A 21,203-nucleotide genomic window follows, 5' to 3' on the forward strand; every position below is an offset into this window, starting at 1 on the left:
AATATAGAGCTGGCAGACTTCTTAGTTCATCACTAGGACAGGGCAGCTACGTCTGGTAAGATGAGGTGCGGGGGTGTGTGTCTATTTCTCAATAACTGCTGGTTTACAATGTCTAATATTAAAGAAGTCTCGAGGTATTGCTCTCCTGAGGTAGAATTCCTCATGATAAGCTGTAGACCACACTATCTCCCAAGAGAGTTCTCATCTACATTATTTGTAGCCGTCTATTTTCCCCCACAAACCGATGCTGTCACTAAGACCACACTCAGCGAGCTGTATAAGGCCAATATATGCATATTATTATTAGTATTGGATAGAAAACACTCTGAAGTTTCTAAAACTGTTTGAATGATGTCTGTGACTATAAGAAAACTCATATGGCAGGTCGAAAACCTGAGAAAAATCCAACCAGGAAGTGGGACATCATAGTTTTTCAAAGCTTGGCCTACCGAATACACATTGAGATATGGATAAAGTTGCACTTCCTACGGCTTCCACTAGATGTCAACCGTCTTTAAAAACTTGAATGAGGATTCTACTATAAAGGAGGGGCTCATGAGACCTCTTTGAGTCAGTGGTCTGGCAGAGGGCCTTGGTCTCATGACGCGCACTCCCGACAGAGTTACCTCTCGTTCCAGTGCTTTTCTGAAGACAAAGGAATTCTCCGGTTGGAACATTATTGATGTTTTATATTAAAAACATCCTAAAGGTTGATTCCATACATCGTTTGACATGTTTCTAAAGAAATGTAATGGAACTTTTTGAGTTTTTGTCTGGATGAAGTGCCTGCGCCTCATGAAGATGGATTACTGGGCTGAACACGCCAACAACAAGTGGCTATTTGGACATAAATGATGGAACATTATGGAACAAATCAGTCATTTATTGTCGAACTGGGATTCATGGGAGTGCCTTCTGATGAAGATCATCGAAGGTAAGTGAATATTTATGGTGTTGTTTCTAACTTTGTTGATTCCAAAATTGTGGATATTCCTCTGGCTGTTTTGGGTTCTGAGCGCCGTTCTCAGATTATGCTTTTTCCATTACATTTTTTTGAAATCGGACACAGCGGTTGCATTAAGGAGAAGTCTATCTTTAATTCTGTGAATAACGCTTGTATCTTTTATCAATGTTTATTATGAGTATTTCTGCAAAATCACCGGATGTTTTGGAATCAAAACATTACTCCACGTAAGGCGCCAAAGTAAACTGAGATTTTTGGATATAAATATGCACATTATCGAACAAAACATACATGTATTGTGTAACATGATGTCATATGAGTGTCATCTGATGAAGATCATCAAAGGTTAGTGATTGATTTATCTATATTTCTGCTTTTTGTGACTCCTATCTTTGGCTGGAAAAATGGCCGTGTGTTTTTTCGACTTGGCTATGACCTAACATAATCATATGTTGTGCTTTAGCTGTAAAGCTAAAGATGTTTTGTTAATGTGTGAAAGTTACATATTTCTAAAAAATACCTTTGAATTTCACGCTCTGCCTTTTCAGCGTAATGTTGTCGAGGGGTTCCGCTAGTGAAACATTTTAACCCAAGTTAAGCAATTTAAAGGCAATTCTACCAAGTACTAATTGAGTGTATGTAAACGTCTGACGCACTCGGAATGTGATGAAAGAAATAAAAGCTGAAAAAAAATCTCTCTACTGTTATTCTGACATTTCACATTCTTAAAATAAAGTGGTGATCCTCATTGAGCTAAGACAGGGAATTTTGACTAGGATTAAATGTCGGAAATTGTGGAAAACGGAGTATAAATGTATTTGGCTAAGGTGTATGTAAACTTCTGAATTCAACTGTATAATTTTTTAAAACTTTAGTTTATTTTGGAAATATTATGTTATCGCTATTTCTCGAAATATATTGTTGGTTAAGGACTTGTAAGTATGCATTTCACGGTAAGGTCTACACCTGTTGCATTTGGCATGTGACAAATTACATTTGATTTGATCCTGTTTCCATTGATCATTGTTGAGATGTTTCTAAAACAGGATTGGTGTCCACCTATGGTAAATTCAATTGATTGGACATGATTTGGAAAGGCACACACCAGTCCATATAACGTCCCACAGTTGACAGCGCATATCAGAGCAAAAACCATGAGGTTGAAGGAATTGTCCGTAGAGCTCCGAGAGAGGATTGTGTCAAAGCAGAGATCTGGGATCTGGGATCAGAGATCTGGTACCAATAAATGTCTGCAGCATTGAAGGTCCCCAAGAACACAGTGGCCTCCATCATTCTTAAATTAAATAAGTTTGGAACACCAAGACTATTCCTAGAGCTGGCCGCGCGGCCAAACTAAGCAATCGGGGTATGGGCCTTGGTCAGGTAGGTGACCAAGAACCCAATGGTCACTCTGACAGATCTCCAGAGTTCCTCTGTGGAGATGGGAGAACCTTCCAGAAGGACAGCCATCTCTGCAGCACTCCACCAATTAGGCCCATATGGTAGACTGGCCAGACAGAAGCCACTCCTCAGTAAAAGGCACATGACAGCCCACTTGGAGTTTGCCAAAAGGCACCCAAAGGACTCTCAGACCATGAGAAACAAGATTCTCTGGTCTCATGAAACCAAGATTGAAATCTTTGGCCTGCATGCCTAGTGTCACATGTGGAGAAAACCTGGCACCATCCCTAAAGTGAAGCATGGTGGTGGCAGCATCATGCTGTGGGGATGTTGTTCAGTGGCAGGGACTGGGAGACTAGTCAGGATCAAGGGAAAGATGAACGGAGCAAGGTACAGAGAGATCCTTGATGGAAACCTGCTCAGGACCTTAGCCTGTTAGGTTAAGTGGCAGCATATGTCACTTTTTGATGAATTGTGTGCCCAAACTGAACCGCCTCCTACTCTGTCCCAGATACTACTATATGCATATTATTATTAGTAATGGATAGAAAACACTCTGATGTTTCTTAAAACTGTTTGAATGATGTCTGTGAGTATAAAAGAACTCATATGGCAAGCAAGAACCTGAGAAGAAATCCAAGCAGGAAGTGAGAAGTCGAATTTCAAAACCAATTTAAATCCCTGATAGATTTGGATGTGCTTGCTCTTCCCAGGGCTTCCACTAGGTGTCACCATCTTTACATCCTAGTTTTAAGATTATACTATAAATGTTGACTACTAATGTTGACTCCAAGATGATGGAATTGTCTAGTTGTTTATAAGCAGGTACTGAGCACCGTTCTCAGATTATGCTTTTTCCGTAAAGTTAAAAAAAAATCTGTTACAGCGGTTGCATAGAGGATCAGTCTATCTTTAATTCTGTGAATAACACTTGCATCTTTTATCAATGTTTATTATGAGTATTTCTCGGAAAATCACTGGATGTTTTGGAATCAAAATATTACTGCACGTAACGCGCCAATGTAAACTGGGATTTTTGGATATAAATATGCACATTATCGAACAAAACATACATGTATTGTGTAACATGATGTCATATGAGTGCCATCTGATGAAGATCATCAAAGGTTAGTGATTCATTTTATCTATATTTCTACTTTTTGTGACTCCTCTCTTTCGCTGGAAAATGGCTGTGTGTGTTTTTGTGACTTGACTATGACCTAACATAATCCTATGTTGTGCTTTCGCTGTAAATTATTTTTGAAATCGGACACCATGGGTAGATTAACAAGATGTTTATCTTTCATTTGCTGTATTGGACTTGTTAATGTGTGAAAGTTACATGTTTATAAAAAGTATTTTTGAATTTCGCCCGTTGCCTTTTCAGCGGAATGTTGAGGTGGGGTTCCGCTAGCGGCAGAAACTGAATGGTACTCAGGCTAATACAGCAGTTTACTTTGTGTCACTCAGGGAGGAGGAGAGAGGGTTTGAGTGGAGGCTGCCTCTGTCAGAAGTCTGCCAAATCCTACCGCAAGCCCAGGAAGGACTGTGAGTAGTCCTGTGTTTTTGTAACACTAACAGCAGTACATTGAAGAGTTTCTACAATACTTGTTACCATGGACTCTCCCAAAGTCACCAATCTGTGTATCTCTGTTAAGGGAATTTTAATCAGTGATGACTAATTATGTATACATTTCAATCTGGACTGACTAATCAGAATACTATTATGTTACTGTATATGTATGAATTTTCTTTCTTAATCCTAGTACTGAATATAATGTGTGTAAATATAATCAAGAATTAGAACAATGACTGTCTGTTCCTTGGTAGAAATGAATTAACTATATCTTCAGACTGGCTAGAATGCTTATCTACACAAGAAGACCTTGGCTCGGCCATAAATTATATTAAATTGGTAGGGAGACGATGTGGGAAGGCTTGAGATACTGCCTTTGTACCAGGGTGGGAGAAGAGACGGGACAGTTCGAAAACTAATGACGTCATTTTCAGTTTATAACCTGTGGTAAACTGTATCGTGTTCAGTACTCTCGTGAATAAACTCTGCTGTTTGACTTTAAGACTGGGCTCTGTCCATTATTATAAAATAAGGGTCTTATATATCCTTATGAATTGACAGTGTTTAATTTTAATTGGGTATTAAAACATAGAGCAATTTAATTCCTGTAACAATCTCTCTCCCATCCTCTCCGACCTATACGCAATCCAGTTGTGGCAATGTGCCTAAGGAAAGGATTCCAGAATCATTGGAAATGATAGAAGATCAAGGAAATGGTAGAGAGGTCAAAGGGTGATCAAGGCAAAAACTTAATGATATCCCAATTTAAAGAGTTGACCTTTAATAACTACTTTATAAATCTTGTAACCATGTTTCGTAATCTCATGTTGCTCTCTCAAGAACTATGACTAGTTTTTTGTAATAAAAATGTATTATATAATTATACTCCTTTGTAAAAAAAAAATTATTTCAAGTTTCACTATGTGTGTGGAGTGATTTCCAATGTATTATTTTATCATTTTATCATTAGATTTCATATTTCCTTTTACTTGTATCGTGCAACTCTAAATCCCTCTGTGGCTACTTCATTAGATCCACATTATTTCTGTATTTTACCCCCTTTTCTACCCGATTTCGATCTTGTCTCACGCTGCAATTCCCCAAAGGGCTCGGGAGGGTAACGTCGAGTCATGCGTCCTCCGAAACATGCGCCCCCCCCCCCCTCTCCTCCGGCAAAACCCTCCCTAACCCAGTTGATGCTGGAACACCGCCCTACAGGACTCCCGATCCAGGCTGGTTGTGATACTGCCCGGGATTGAAAGCCTGTCTGTGGTGGCGCCTCTAGCGCCTGTGAAGTAGTGCCCACATTTCTTCCCAGCCATTTTGCCGATAAAGAAATCACCCAAGATTGCACCATTCAGTAGGACAGGTGTGAAAAGACAACACTTTATTTAAGACAATAATTAATGAAGAGGAAATATAAACATAAGACAACAGCACAAGCCTGCTTCTCCTCCGAGAATTTACAAGCTTATGCAAAAACAAGTCATATTTTACATAAACACCAGTTAACTGTACTATCAATTTAAATGTTTTACCTTTAAGGTATTTACAAGTTAATTAAACCTGAATTTGTACTTAAATAACAGAGTTTACATACATGATCAAACACAGAACAATACAGAAAGGGACTCAGTGAATGGACTCCAGGGCAACAGTCACAGTCACAAGGGCAGTGAATATCTAAGAACATTTAGAAACAGAACTAGGCAGTGCTGCTGAGCAGTGGATGTTTGCCCTTTCATTTATCATGTTGAAGACCAGTTTTCAAAATTTTTGTTTTTATTTATAGAGATGATCGACAAAAACACACTGTCGAGGTGGGTTCTATTCTAAGGGGATAGACCCCTCCCATCTGACCTCTTGTTCTCTCTCCTCACAATGTAAAAGCATTGGAAAGGAGCTGGGCATACTAAACCCAGCCTTATAGTGGCAAGATGGGGCAAGTACAATGTGATACAAAACCACTTATTTCTATCCAGTCCTTTTTCAGATCAGTGAGGGGAGTCAGTGAAGGTAGAGGGAAGGGAGTGATTGGCTCCCAGCCAGCAGACAGACATGCAGTGTGCTTACTGTGGTGGTCTCAGTCGTTGATCAGAGGCAGAGAGAGAGGGCTAGCAGGGCCGTCAGCATCAGACCAACTCTGGACAGGAATGGAGGGGCAGGCGAGTGGCCTGGGAGAGAAAGAAGAAAGGGAGAGCAGGGGAACAAAGAGAATGAGAGAGGAGGGGGACAAAGATAATGGGAGAGGAGGGGACAAAGATAATGGGAGAGGAGGGGACAAAGATAATGGGAGAGGAGGAGGACAAAGAGAATGGGAGAGGAGGGGACAAAGATAATGGGAGAGGAGGGGACAAAGATAATGGGAGAGGAGGAGGACAAAGAGAATGGGAGAGGAGGAGGACAAAGAGAATGGGAGAGGAGAGGGACAAAGAGAATGAGTGAGGACGTTTTTTTTAAACTGTGAAAATGTCTGTATTGCATTTCCCTGATGTATGAACATGATCCTTGCACAAACACGTACGCAAACTAGAACCAAATTAACGTAATAAAAACAACTTTGTGACATTTAATTACTCATTATATCCCACCTAGGTCTTAGTATAAGAACCCACCCACTTACCAGTGACATCCAGACTAATGGTCTTGGACATAGAGATGTTGGTCACAGGGTTCTTGGCCACACAAGTGTAGTCCCCTGCATTCTCCAAGGAGGCGATAACAGCCATCAAAGGACCAGTCCCTAGCACTGATTGGTTGTTGAATATCCACCCGTAATCGCTGGTTGGCCGGGAGTCAGCAGAGCACTTCAGCGTGACTGTGATTATTGAGCCAACCACCACTGAGACTGGGCCAGAGATGTTCACACTCAGGGGGCCATCTACAGAGAGAGAGAGAGGGAGGGAAAAGTCTAAACAGGGACATCCAACTCTTACATCAACCCATTGAGGTTGAAATTTAAAACAGTTAAGGTTAGGGTTTAGGCTAGGGACATTCCAGGTATCACAGATAGCACTAACCATCATACCAGTGGTGGGTTTCTGACTGTTTCCACATTATATAAACGTGTATATTTTAAATATTACTAAAACACCAGAACTTACAGTTCACCCGTAGCTGGTATTTAGGGCTGGTGTGTGGACCAAAGAGATTGGTGGCAACGCACTGATAGTTTCCATCGTTAGACACCTTGACTGGACTGAAGTGCAGAGAGTTGTTAGAGATGGTTATGTCAGAGTTCAAGGTGTTGTTCAGGACCAGAGACAGGTTGTCCTTCATCCAGTAGATGGTGTCATAGCGCCCGGTGACATCACAGGTCAGGGTTAGGTTGTCAGATGATATTGGAATTTTGTTTCGTTTCACCATCACTGACTTTATAGCCTCTGTGAGGACAGAGGAAGTGTATTGCTTTATGTACAGTATCAAGATTTGTCATTTGATCAAATGGTTAGTTACAGCGATGCAATAGTAGGATACATAAAACACATATATATATATATGTGTGTGTGTGTGTAAACTCAGCAAAAAAATAAACATCCCTTTTTCAGGATCCTGTCTTTCAAAGATAATTTGTAAAATCCAAATAACTTCACAGATCTTCATTGAAAGGGTTTAAACACTGTTTCCCGTGCTTGTTCAATGAACCATGAACAATTAAAGAACATGCACCCGTGGAATGGTTGTTAAGACACTAACAGCTTACAGACAGTAGGCAATTAAGGTCACAGTTGTGAAAACTTAGGACACTAAAGAGGCCTTTCTACTGACTCTGAAAAACACCAAAGAAAGATGCTCATCTGCGTGAACGTGCCTTTGGCATGCTGCAAGGAGGCATGAGGACTGCAGATGTGGCCAGGGCAATACATTGCAATGTCTGTACTGTGAGACGCCTGAGACAGCGCTACAGGGAGACAGGACGGACAGCTGATCGACCTCGCAGTGACAGAGCACGTGTAACAACACCAGCACAGGATCGGTACATCCAAACATCACTTCTGCGGGACAGGTACAGGATGGCAACAACAACTGCCCGAGTTACACCAGGAAAGAACAATCCCTCCATCAGTGCTCAGACTGTCCACAATAGGCTGAGAGAGGATGGACTGAGGGCTTGTAGGCCTGTTGTAAGGCAGATCCTCACCAGACATCACCGGCAACAACGTCGCCTATGGCCACAAACCCACCGTCGCTGGACCAGACAGGACTGGCAAAAAGTGCTCTTCACTGACGAGTAGCGGCTTTGTCTCACTAAGGGTGATGTTCGGATTTCGCGTTTATCGTCGAAGGAATGAGCGTTACAACATGGCCTGTACTCTGGATCGATTTTTGGAGGTGGAGGGTCCGTCATGGTCTGGGGCGGTGTGTCACAGCATCATCGGACTGAGCTTGTTGTCATTGCAGCCAATATCAATGCTGTGCGTTACAGGAAAGACATCCTCCTCCCTCATGTGGTACCCTTCCCGCAGGCTCATCCTGACATGACCCTCCAGCATGACAATGCCACCAGCCATACTGCTCGTTCTGTGTGTGATTTCCTGCAAGACAGGAATGTCATTGTTCTGCCATGGCCAGCGATGTGCCCGGATCTCAATCCCATTGAGCATGTCTGGGACCTGTTGGATCGGAGGGTGAGGGCTAGGGTGATTCCCCCCAGAAATGTCCTGGAACTTGCAGTTGCCTTGGTGGAAGAGTGGGGTAACATCTCACAGCAAGAACTGGCAAATCTGGTGCAGTCCATGAGGAGGAGATGCACTGCAGTACTTAATGCAGCTGGTGGCCACACCAGATACTGACTGTTACTTTTGATTTGAATAGTTGAATTATTTAGTGGACTGCAATGGACAGTAGGAATGTGTACTCCCAAGGCCTCTCCTGACTGATGAGAAGTCCTGTGATATGCACGGAGCAGCACAGATAAATCCTGGCTGATGGATAAGTACATATTTGTGGAAGGATGGGGTGAGAGCTCAAGGTAGAAGTGGACACTGCACTGTATTGAATGTATGTATTTTGCTGTACATCTTCACTGAGTAAAGATTGGAAATGTTTGGGCTCTTTTGTATGATAAGTATGTTTATTGTAATTCTTATCAGATTGCAAATGAACACAACAAAGCGAAGAATCTGAAGTCTGACTTACCAATGACGGTGAGCATCTTGGAAGCAGTGCTGTTTCTGCCAGTAATGTTGTTGAAGGCCACACAGGTGTATTCCCCTTGACTGGCTAAAGTCAGAGGGCCCGTCTCATACACTGAGCCAGTCGCCACATGGGAGCCATTGAAGAACCAGCTGAACTGGCTGAAAGGCTGAGAGGAGGCCAAGCAGTTTAAGGTCAAGTTGTGTCCTGTTTCTCCTAATGCTGGTCCCTTTATAACAGGCATCTCTGGTCCATCTATAATACAAAAGACAATCAGCTAGACCAAACATCTGAATTCCACTCAATAGAGGTTATTGACCAGAAGGTCAAGGATCATCAAAATATTTTAATGATGTTAGAGGTGTGATCTAAACATTTACATTGACTTTACTACAATATTTATTCAATATTTATTCTCAAAGATTCCACCTTAAGCCGTGGGGTTAAAGTTGAACTTTATAGCACTTGTTAACTGCGCTCTTGGAAAAAAAGGTGCTATCTACAACCAAAAAAGGGTTCTTTGGCTGTCCCCACAGAATAACCCTTTGAAAAACCCCTTTTGGTTCCAGGTAGAACCGTTTTGACTTCCATGTTGAATCCTTTCCACAGAGGGTTATACATGGAACCAAAAAGAGTTCTACCTGGAACCAAAAAGGGTTCTCCTATGGGGACAGCAGCAAAACCCTTTTGGAACCCATTTTTCTAAGAGTGTACTCACAGTTCACGATCAGTCTGTATTCTGGGCTGGTCATGTTGCTGAGGGGGTTGGAGGCAGAACACTGATAGTCTCCGTTGTCAGAATGCTGTAATAAGTTGAATGTCAGTGTATTGTTGTTCATAGAGAAGTCTGTTCTGTTGTCAGCATACAGAGGCAAGCCGTTTCTCATCCACTGAATGGAGTAAACCGTTCCAGCGGTGACACAGGTCAGAGAGAATCTCTCGTTCAGTATTGGCTGGGCTCCAATGACTTTCACCATGGTCATGGTCACAGGTGCTGTGGAAATTACATCAAATGGTTTTTCAGCACTTTATATCTCAACTTCCATCTAATTATACTGTAGGTTCAACAGCACATATACTGTCTAAAACCAAATGAACACAAACGAAGTAAAGGAAGTTTTAGTCCCTTGATTTTAAGTAGCAGTTACTGACTCACCAATGACGGTGAGCATCTTGGAGACAGTGCTGTTTCTGACAGTGACATTGTTAAAGGCCACACAGGTGTACTCCCCTTGACTGGCTAAGGTCAGTGGACCAGTCTCATACACTGAGCCAGTCACCACCTGGGAGCCGTTGAAGAACCAGCTGAACTGGCTGAGAGGCTGAGAGGAGGCTGAGCAGTTGAAGGTCACGCTGTATCCTGTCATTGCTATATCCGGACTCATGATAACAGGTCTCTCTGGACCATCTGGAAAACACAAGATAATGAAGATAGAAGTATTATATTAGCAATTGGAACTGCCATTAGTGCATTGGCTTGGTTTGACCCCAGCAATACCCAACCATCCCCTTGACTTTATTACATTGGTGTCAGAAGTCAGATCCAAACTTACCCCAACTACATTACTATAAATTCCATCTTGCCCTCATTATAGGTCAAATTTAGAATTGAATTTGCAGACAAGTTAGGTTTTGGGCAATAATAACTACTCACAGTTGACGATCAGTCTGTATTCTGGGCTGGTCATGTTGCTGAGGGGGTTGGAGGCAGAACACTGATAGTCTCCGTTGTCAGAATGCTGTAATAAGTTGAATGTCAGTGTATTGTTGTTCATAGAGAAGTCTGTTCTGTTGTCAGCATACAGAGGCAAGCCGTTTCTCATCCACTGAATGGAGTAAACCGTTCCAGCGGTGACACAGGTCAGAGAGAATCTCTCGTTCAGTATTGGCTGGGCTCCAATGACTTTCACCATGGTCATGGTCACAGGTGCTGTGGAAATTACATCAAATGGTTTTTCAGCACTTTATATCTCAACTTCCATCTAATTATACTGTAGGTTCAACAGCACATATACTGTCTAAAACCAAATGAACACAAACGAAGTAAAGGAAGTTTTAGTCCCTTGATTTTAAGTAGCAGTTACTGACTCACCAATGACGGTGAGCATCTTGGAGACAGTGCTGTTTCTGACAGTGACATTGTTAAAGGCCACACAGGTGTACTCCCCTTGACTGGCTAAGGTCAGTGGACCAGTCTCATACACTGAGCCAGTCACCACCTGGGAGCCGTTGAAGAACCAGCTGAACTGGCTGAGAGGCTGAGAGGAGGCTGAGCAGTTGAAGGTCACGCTGTATCCTGTCATTGCTATATCCGGACTCATGATAACAGGTCTCTCTGGACCATCTGGAAAACACAAGATAATGAAGATAGAAGTATTATATTAGCAATTGGAACTGCCATTAGTGCATTGGCTTGGTTTGACCCCAGCAATACCCAACCATCCCCTTGACTTTATTACATTGGTGTCAGAAGTCAGATCCAAACTTACCCCAACTACATTACTATAAATTCCATCTTGCCCTCATTATAGGTCAAATTTAGAATTGAATTTGCAGACAAGTTAGGTTTTGGGCAATAATAACTACTCACAGTTGACGATCAGTCTGTATTCTGGGCTGGTCATGTTGCTGAGGGGGTTGGAGGCAGAACACTGATAGTCTCCGTTGTCAGAATGCTGTAATAAGTTGAATGTCAGTGTATTGTTGTTCATAGAAAAGTCTGTTCTGTTATCAGCATACAGAGGCCAGCCGTTCTTCATCCACTGAATGGAGTAAATGGTTCCAGCAGTGTCACAGGTCAGTGTAAACAAGTAGTCTGCTACTGGCTGGGCACCCATGACTTTCACCATGGCCATGGTTACTGGTTCTGTGAAGAAAATGTCAGTGTCACAAGAATATTGACTACAATCACAATCACTGTTTGCTGAATGGCCGATATCTACATGTACAAGTTAAACAGTTTGGATGGCTCTTCTGTCTTACCAATGATGGTGAGCATCTTGGAGACAGTTCTGTTTCTGCCAGTGACGTTGTTGAAGGCCACACAGGTGTACTCTCCATTACTGGCTAAGATCAGTGCGCCAGTCTCATACACTGAGCCAACCGCCATCTGGGAGCCATTGAAGAACCAGCTGAACTGGCTGGGAGGCTGAGAGGAGGCTGAGCAGTTGAAGGTCACGCTGTGTCCTGTCATTGCTATATCCGGACTAGTTACAGCAGGTCTCTCTGGACCATCTGGGAAACACAAGGTAATAAAGATATTGAATGAGATTAGCTATTGGAACTGCCAATAGTGCAGTTGCCTTGGTCTGACCCCAGCAATACCCAACCATCCACTTGGCTTTATTACATTGGTGTCAGAAGTGGGATCAAAACTTACCCCAACTCCATTTTGATAAATTCCATCTTGCCCTCATTATAGGTTAAAATTATAATTAAATTGGCAGATATCAAGTTTGGTTTGGGGCCATGATAACCACTCACAGTTGACGATCAGTCTGTAGTTTCGGCTGGTCATGTTGCTGAGTGGGTTGGAGGCAAAACACTTATAGTCTCCGTTGTCAGAATGCTGGACAGAGTTGATTGTCAGTGTATTGTTGTTCATAGAGAAGTCTGTTCTGTTGTCAGCATACAGAGGCCAGCCATTCCTCATCCAATGAATGGAGTAAATGGTTCCAGTGGTCTCACAGGTCAGAGAGAATGTCTGGTTCAGAATTGGCTGGGAACCCATTGCTTTCACCATGGCCATGGTGACTGGTTCTGGAAAGAAAACATCAGAGTATCACAAGATATTGACTTTAATCACTGCATGCTGAATGGCTTATATCCACAAGTTAAACAGTTTAATTGTCTCTTCCGTCTTACCAACAACAATGAGCATCTTGGAGACAGTGCTGTTTCTGCCAGTGACGTTGTTGAAGGCCACACAGGTGTACTCTCCATTACTGGCTAAGATCAGTGCGCCAGTCTCATACACTGAGCCAGCCGCCATCTGGGAGTCATTGAAGATCCAACTGAACTGACTGGGAGGCTGAGAGGAGGCTGAGCAGTTGAAGGTCACGCTGTGTCCTGTCATTGCTATATCCGGACTAGTTATAGCAGGTCTCTCTGGTCCAACTATTAATAAACACAAGACAGTATGGTTAATCTTATGGTTTTACTATTTTGACAAAGTTTAGTAAATAAGTAGTCTTCCACAATCCTTGGCTTGTGCAAGTCGGAAAAGCTCTTAGGAGCAGGAGCTCATAGGAGCAGGAGCTCATAGGAACAGGAGCTCATAGGAGCAGGAGCTCATAGGAACAGGAGCTCATAGGAGCTCCTATTTCTGTAGCGTGTTGCAGCTTGATGTGTAAGTACATCCCCTGGACAGAACACTAGTCTATCACAGGCCCTTACGCCCTATCTATCTCCTTAATGCTGAGCGCCAAGTAAAGACACATTGGGTCACATTTTTACAGTCGCTGGTATGACTCATCCAGGGATCAAGCTCCCAGGGGTGGAAAAAGTACCCAATTGTCATACTTGAGTTAAAGTAAAGATACCGTCATAAAAAAAGACTCAAGTAAAAGTGAAAGTCACCCAGTAAAAAACTACTTGAGTAAAAGTCTAAAAGTATTTGGTTTTAAATCTACTTAAGTATCAAAGTAAATGTCATTCCTAAAATATACTTAAGTAACAAAAGTAAAGTTAAAGTATAAATCATTTCATTTTCCTTATATTAAACAAATTTGACTGCATCATATGCTTGTTTTTAAAATTTACGGATAGCCAGGGAAACACTCAAGCATCTATGTTTAGTGAGTCAATCAGAGACAGTAGGGATGACCAGGCATCTGTGTTTAGTGAGTCTAATCAGAGACAGTAGGGATGACCAGGCATCTGTGTTTAGTGAGTCTAATCAGAGACAGTAGGGATGACCAGGCATCTGTGTTTAGTGAGTCTAATCAGAGACAGTAGGGATGACCAGGCATCTGTGTTTAGTGAGTCTAATCAGAGACAGTAGGGATGACCAGGCATCTGTGTTTAGTGAGTCTAATCAGAGACAGTAGGGATGACCAGGCATCTGTGTTTAGTGAGTCCGCCTAATCAGAGACAGTAGGGATGACCAGGCATCTGTGTTTAGTGAGTCTAATCAGAGACAGTAGGGATGACCAGGCATCTGTGTTTAGTGAGTCAATCAGAGACAGCGGGGATGACCAGGCATCTGTGTTTAGTGAGTCTAATCAGAGACAGTAGGGATGACCAGGCATCTGTGTTTAGTGAGTCTAATCAGAGGCAGTAGGGATGACCAGGCATCTGTGTTTAGTGAGTCCGTCTAATCAGAGGCAGTAGGGATGACCAGGCATCTGTGTTTAGTGAGTCTAATCAGAGACAGTAGTGATGACCAGGCATCTGTGTTTAGTGAGTCTGCCTAATCAGAGGCAGTAGGGATGACCAGGCATGTTCTCTTGATAATTGGACTATTTTTCTGTCCTGCTAAGCATTCAGAATGTAACAAGTACTCTTGGGGTCAGGGAAAATGTAAGGAGTAAAAAGTACATCATTTTATTTAGGAATGTGGTGGAGTAAAGGTTGTCCAAAATATAAATAGTTAAGTAAAGTACAGATACCCCAAAAAACTACTTAAGTAGTACTTTAAAGTATTTTACTTAAGGACTTTACACCACTTCAAGCTCCCAACCTTCTAATCTCAGGGCGGACACTCTTAACTACAAGGTCACTGAATTGGTTTTATCAGACACAGATTACCAGCTCTTGTAATACTCACAGTTTACCACAAGCTTGTATGTCATGCTGGTCAGGTTGCTGACAGCATTAAAGGCCTCACAGAGATATTCTCCATGGTCAGAAAATTGGATTGGATTGATAACCATTGTCTTGTTGCCCGTAGAGAAGAATGTTCTGTTGTTTAGGGAGATGAGCTGGCCGTTCATCAACCAGTGAATGTAGTCTACAGGTCCAGTCACCTCACACCGCAGAGTGAACAACTGATCCAGTATCGGTGGCTTCCCATCACGGTTCAACGAAACCGCTGATATCGGCTCTATGGTGAAAAGAAAAGAAGAGGAAGAGTACTTCACTCGATTGGTGGTAAAAAAAATACCATGATATAACATTGTATTCATAACCATCAATAATCAAATATTCACTATCAACTATATGACATTTCGTAACGATGAATGTTGCCTTACCCACAACCTTTATCATTGTGCTCATGGTGGCGTATCGGAGTGTGACATTGTTGTAGGCTAAGCAGGCGTAACTTCCTGTCTGGTTCTCTCTGGTGTTCTGCAGGCTGAGCTGTGGGCTTTGCTCGTTGAGGAACATCCCATTAAACCTCCACTTGTAGGACTCAGCGGGTTTGGACTGAGCAGAGCAGGACAGAGTGATGTCAGAGCCCGTCTTGTAGGCTGTATGTCCTATGGTCATCTCAGGAACTACCATCATGGTGAGGTTACTTGGGCCATCTATGGGAGGAACAAATAACAATGAAGTGTTGGGTAAACATTACCTAGAATATGTTTCCGTCCTGCTCTATTGTGCATGCTGAGGAACTAAACACAGTGTACGAATGATCCATGCAAATAATGACCTGGATCATGTGATCACAGAGGAATGGTTTGGGATGAAAATAGACATATTACATCATTGCCTGGAATGCTGGCTCTCCATGACAAGGTACAATCCATGTATGTTGTGTATGATTAATGTACAGTATACTGCATACTCTGATACTCACATCTAACATTGAGGCCAATGGGCTGGCTGGTGCCGTTGCTGATTCCGTTGATGACCTCACATCTGAACGGCCCTTCATCGTGTCGTGTCACACTGACTATGGTGAGAGTGCTGTTCCCACCACCAAGCCGAACTCTGTCACTAGCTGTGACCTCTGAGCTGCCATTTAGCCAGCGGTAGGAGAGGGAGGTGCCAGAGGAGATGGAGCAGGTGAACATGGCAGTGTCGTTCAATTCCACTAGATCAGTAGCGTTGGCACTTAGAGTCACGTTTGAAATGGGCTCTGTGGGTGAGAGAGTCGATGGCAGTCAAGATAAGGTGGATGTGTTTCAATAAAAAAAAAATTGTGTCTTACTGAATTACAACCATGTAGTTGATATTCGTTTCATACTGTAAAACTTGCTTTGGAAATCAATCTAAATATGCTATTTTGTTTACTTATCATAGAGACCAGGTCTCAGGATTGAGCCTTGTAGAGCCCTTAGTCTCTTTGCACACACATAAAAAGTATTGTGTATGTCTTGAAAAGAACAGTTTGCTCTGTGATCTGTTCAGGTTCATTCTTTTCAAAGGTATTATGTAGGCCAACTTCACTATAGGTTCAGAAAACATTGACACGTTTAAGTGTTAGCTTTCCATGTCAGAAAAATGACTTTTATTATTGTGATAGAGATTACCCCCTATTACAGGGGCTGAGTCACTGGCTTACTGGGGCTCTCTCATGCCGTCCCTGGAAGGGGTGCGTCACCTGAGTGGGTTGATTCACTGATGTGGTCATCCTGTCTGGGTTGGCGCCCCCTTGGGTTGTGCCATAGCAGAGATCTTTGTGGGCTATACTCAGCCTTGTCTCAGGATGGTAAGTTGGTGGTTGAAGATATCCCTCTAGTGGTGTGGGGGCTGTGCTTTGGCAAAGTGGGTGGGGTTATATCCTTCCTGTTTGGCCCTGTCCGGAGGTGTCCTCGGATGGGGCCACAGTGTCTCCTGACCCCTCCTGTCTCAGCCTCCAGTATTTATGCTGCAGTAGTTTATGTGTCGGGGGGCTAGGGTCAGTTTGTTATATCTGGAGTACTTCTCCTGTCCTATTCGGTGTCCTGTGTGAATCTAAGTGTGCGTTCTCTAATTCTCTCCTTCTCTCTTTCTTTCTCTCTCTCGGAGGACCTGAGCCCTAGGACCATGCCCCAGGACTACCTGACATGATGACTCCTTGCTGTCCCCAGTCCACCTGGCCATGCTGCTGCTCCAGTTTCAACTTCCATCTGACCGTGCTGCTGCTCCAGTTTCAACTGTTCTGCCTTATTACTATACGACCATGCTGGTCATTTATGAACATTTGAACATCTTGGCCATGTTCTGTTATAATCTCCACCCGGCACACCCAGAAGAGGACTGGCCACCCCACATAGCCTGGTTCCTCTCTAGGTTTCTTCCTAGGTTTTGGCCTTTCTAGGGAGTTTTTCCTAGCCACCGTGCTTCTACACCTGCATTGCTTGCTGTTTGGGGTTTTAGGCTGGGTTTCTGTACAGCACTTTGAGATATCAGCTGATGTACGAAGAGCTATATAAATACATTTGATTTGATTTGATTTGATAGAGATCTATCATTGATAGATAATGTATGCCCATCAGTGGAGGCTGCTGAGGGGAGAACGGCTCATAATAATGTCTGGAATGAGTTATTGGAATGGTATCAAAAACATAGCTTTCATGTGTTTGATACCATTCAATTTACTCCATTACTTCCATTATTATTAGCTGTCCTTCCCTCAACAGCCTCCACTGATGTGCAAGCATGTTTGCATGTGAACCTGCGTGGAAGAAGGTATGTGAATGGGCAAGTAAGTGTGCGGGTGAGCATGTTTGCGAGGAAGTGACTGTGTGTGCCAGTGAGTGAGAGTCTACAATCATAGAAAGATCAACAGACAGGCAGAGGTCGAGTTCCTTACCCTGGACAGACAAAGTCACCACAGCTTTCAGGACTGGCTCCATTCCCTGCACGGTATATCGTCCTGAGTCGTTGAGTTGGAGAGAGCTTATGGACAGCTCTGAGGAGGAACGGTTGAATGAGACTCTGCCTTGATAACTTTTACTCACAATACTGCCACCAGGATAGAAAAGGACGATGTTTGTAGTTTCATATGACCAGGTCCCTATGTTGATGGGGCTTTGAGGAATTAGGTCCAGGGTAACATTACTGCCCACAGCTAAGGGGTTCATCGAGGGAACCACCACCTGGCCAGAGACATCTAGAAGAGGATGGATTGATGAGTTTAGTTCATGTTTTGAGATATTATTAATCAGTACAGAACTCTTTAAAATTCCTTAAAATATTCTAATTGAGATTAATCAATTCTTAGGACTATGGCACTTTAATAGAAATACAAGCTTTTGTTTACAAATTAGTCAATTTACAACATGACCTACTATCTATTTCTAATGTCTACTCTAGACATTGTTGTCAATGTCAGATAAATAGAAATCTCAACTTTTTTGAATTGATACTGTTTGACTGAAGTGCATCAACCAAACAGAGACATTTGAACATCCTGTTACTTATTTAACAAAGCGTTATAGCACAAATAGGCATCAATTTACTTCCAGAATGAGCATTTTGTCCTATTTACCTGTAGTGAAGTTGAGCAGCACCAGGATGAGAACCCACACCAGAGGATACTCCATAGTTCTGCCTCTTATCAAACACCTCGGATCAGAAATGAACAGGACAATTTCCTATTAACCATATGACTGTCCAGACTTCTTGGTAAATCCGAAAATGTCGATACTGCTCAGTCACAGTCTCCCCTCAATCAGCAAATATTTATTCAGGATCACCTGGAGTCAGGTGATGCAAATGTACCTATCCACCCTATCCACCCTACCTGTCGCCAGAACACACTCACACACACCTACCTACCCACGCCCTGTTTTGCCCACGCACATTTTTCCCGCTGTGTTTTTTGTTGCCACAAGTTGATTATGGTTTACTGTAAATCTGATCAACTCTGTCTGTACTATACGGGTCCTGGGAGGAGGCTGGATTGTACATGGCTAAAGAGGCCGGATATAGGTTTTCTGACCCTGTTGAAACTCATGATCTATCTACAGTGGCTGAGGCAACATGGGCTCATAAGACACTGTTCACATTGAACTTGTCAAGAAAACATTTACAGCGCCGTGGAAAAGTATTTGCCACTTTTCTGACTTTCTATATTTCTGCATAGTTTTGATACTGAATGTTATCAGATCTTCAACCAAAACCCAATTTTAGAAAAAGGGAGCCTGCGTTTACAAATAACAAAATAAATTGATACTTATTTTATTTATTTAATTAAAAAAGTTATCCAACACCCAATTCCTCTGTGTGCAAAAGTAATTGCTCCTTTACACCCAATACCTGATTATGCCACTTTTAGCTGCAATGACTGCAACCAAATGCAATCAGTCTCGCACCTCATTGTGGAGGAATTTTGGCCCACTCTTCCATGCAGAACTGCTTTAACCTCAGGTACTTTTTGGGGTTTCAAGCATGAACTGATTGTTTCAAGTCCTGCCACAGCATTTCAATTGGGATTAGGTCTGGACTTTAACTCTGGACTTTAACTAGGCCATTCCAAAACATCAGATTGTGTTCTGCATCATTGTCAAACTGAGCATTCGGGGAAGAGGTCCTAGGTCCTAGGTCAAGGAGGTTACCAAGTACACAATGGTCACTGTGACAGAGCTCCAGAGTTCCTCTGTGGAGATTGGTAGGACCTTCCAGAAGGAAAACCATCTCTGCAGCACTCCCGCAATCAGGCCTTTATGGTAGGGTGGCCATTTGGAAGCCACTCCTCAGCCCGCTTGGAGTTTGCAAAAGGCACCTAGAGTCTCAGACCATGAGATACAAGATTCTCTGGTCTGATAAAACCAAGATTGAACTCTTTGGCATGCATGCCCAGCGTCACATCTGGAGGAAACCTGGCAACATCCTTATGGTGAAACATGGTGGTGGTAGCATCATGCTGTAGGGATGTTTTTCAGCGGCAGGGACTGGGAGACTAGTCAGGATGAACGGAGCAAAGTACAGAGTGATCCTTGATAAAAACCTGCTCCAGAGTGCTCAGGACCTCAGACTGGGCGACAGTTTACCTTCCAACAGGACAACGACCCTAAGCACACAGCGAAGACAATACCGGAGTGGCTTAAGGACAAGTCTCTGAATGTTCTTGAGTGGCCCAGCCAGAGTCCAGATTTGAACCCGATCAAACATCTCTGGAGAGACCTGAAAATAGCTGTGCAGCGACACTCCCCATCCAACCTGACAGAGCTTGATAGGATCTGCAGAGAAGAGCGGGAGAAAATCCCCAAGTACAGGTGTACCAAGCTTGTAGCATCATACCCCAGACGAATTGAGGCTGAAATTGCTGCCAAAGGTGCTTCAACAAAGTTTTGAGTAAAGTGTCTGAATACTTATGTAAATGTGATATTTCAGTTTTAAAACATTTGCAAAAGATTTTAAAAACCTTTAATTTGCAGTACATGTACAAATATTCCCATATGGGTACAATTTCCATATAGATATAGATATTTAGGTAAACAGTAATGCTCAGGCACTATTCAATTCAATGGGACTTTATTTAAACAGCCACATTAAGTTAAATTAACAATAAACAAAAGTGAGTAGACGCAAAACAACATCAACAAAAAACAATTTGAAATTAACTTTAAATATTGCACTCACAAAAGTTAAAAATATAGACATTTCAAGTCTTATTTCACTATTTAATAGAAATAAAAAGATACTATAAAAAAGCTTATTCATCTAGAACCCTTCTTGACTTCCAAAGAACCATCAAAGAACCCTTTCTTAGAAGGATGGTAAAAAGGTTTTAGGTAGAACCCTTTCTGAACAGGATGGGAGAAAGGTTTTTAGGTAGAACCCTTTCTGAAAAGGATGGTAAAAAGGTTTTAGGTAGAACCCTTTCTTTAGAAGGATGGTAAAAAGATTTTATATAGAACCATAGAACCCTTTCTTAGAAGGATGGTAAAAGGTTTTAGGTAGAACCCTTTGCCTTACAAAGAACCCTCGTCTTCCAAAAAGGGCTCTTCAGATGAAAAGGTTTATCGGCAGAACCCTATCTGTCACGATTGTTTAGAGATGGATTGGACCAAGGTCCAGCGTGGTAGGCGTACATTTTACTTTTATTAAAATAATACCGAAAAAAAAAAAAAAATTACAAAAAACGAATGTAAAGCTACATGCAGTGCAGAAAGCAACTACACACAAACAAGATCCCACAAACTACAGGTAGAAAAAAGGCTGCCTAAGTATTATCCCCAATCAGAGACAACGATAGACAGCTGCCTCTGATTGGGAGCTATACCCGGCCAAAAAAGAAATAGAACAACTAGA

At 42.5% G+C, this 21,203-nt stretch overlaps 1 protein-coding gene across 2 annotated transcripts; it reads right to left on the reverse strand.

The window, feature by feature from the left end:
* Positions 1-5,297: 5,297 nt before the first annotated feature.
* LOC112235054 (hemicentin-1) lies at positions 5,298-18,620 on the reverse strand. 2 transcript variants are annotated; one of them, XM_024403442.2, is made up of 17 exons: positions 18,436-18,620; positions 17,758-18,057; positions 15,817-16,098; positions 15,269-15,544; positions 14,845-15,120; positions 12,942-13,193; positions 12,561-12,836; positions 12,060-12,311; positions 11,668-11,943; positions 11,170-11,421; positions 10,732-11,007; positions 10,234-10,485; positions 9,796-10,071; positions 9,081-9,332; positions 7,046-7,324; positions 6,565-6,822; positions 5,298-6,115 (listed from the first exon to the last, which is right to left on the reverse strand). In XM_024403442.2, exons 1-17 carry the CDS (start codon positions 18,488-18,490, stop codon positions 6,036-6,038), a joined length of 4,170 nt encoding a protein of 1,389 aa, XP_024259210.2. In that variant the 5' UTR covers positions 18,491-18,620; the 3' UTR covers positions 5,298-6,035. The 2 variants fall into 2 exon arrangements, with proteins under 2 accessions (XP_024259210.2, XP_042160882.1); XM_042304948.1 differs by lacking the exons at positions 11,668-11,943; positions 12,060-12,311.
* Positions 18,621-21,203: the final 2,583 nt, after the last annotated feature.

Source organism: Oncorhynchus tshawytscha, linkage group LG23, assembly GCF_018296145.1.
Source record: "Oncorhynchus tshawytscha isolate Ot180627B linkage group LG23, Otsh_v2.0, whole genome shotgun sequence".
In the NCBI taxonomy this organism is placed as follows: domain Eukaryota; kingdom Metazoa; phylum Chordata; class Actinopteri; order Salmoniformes; family Salmonidae; genus Oncorhynchus; species Oncorhynchus tshawytscha.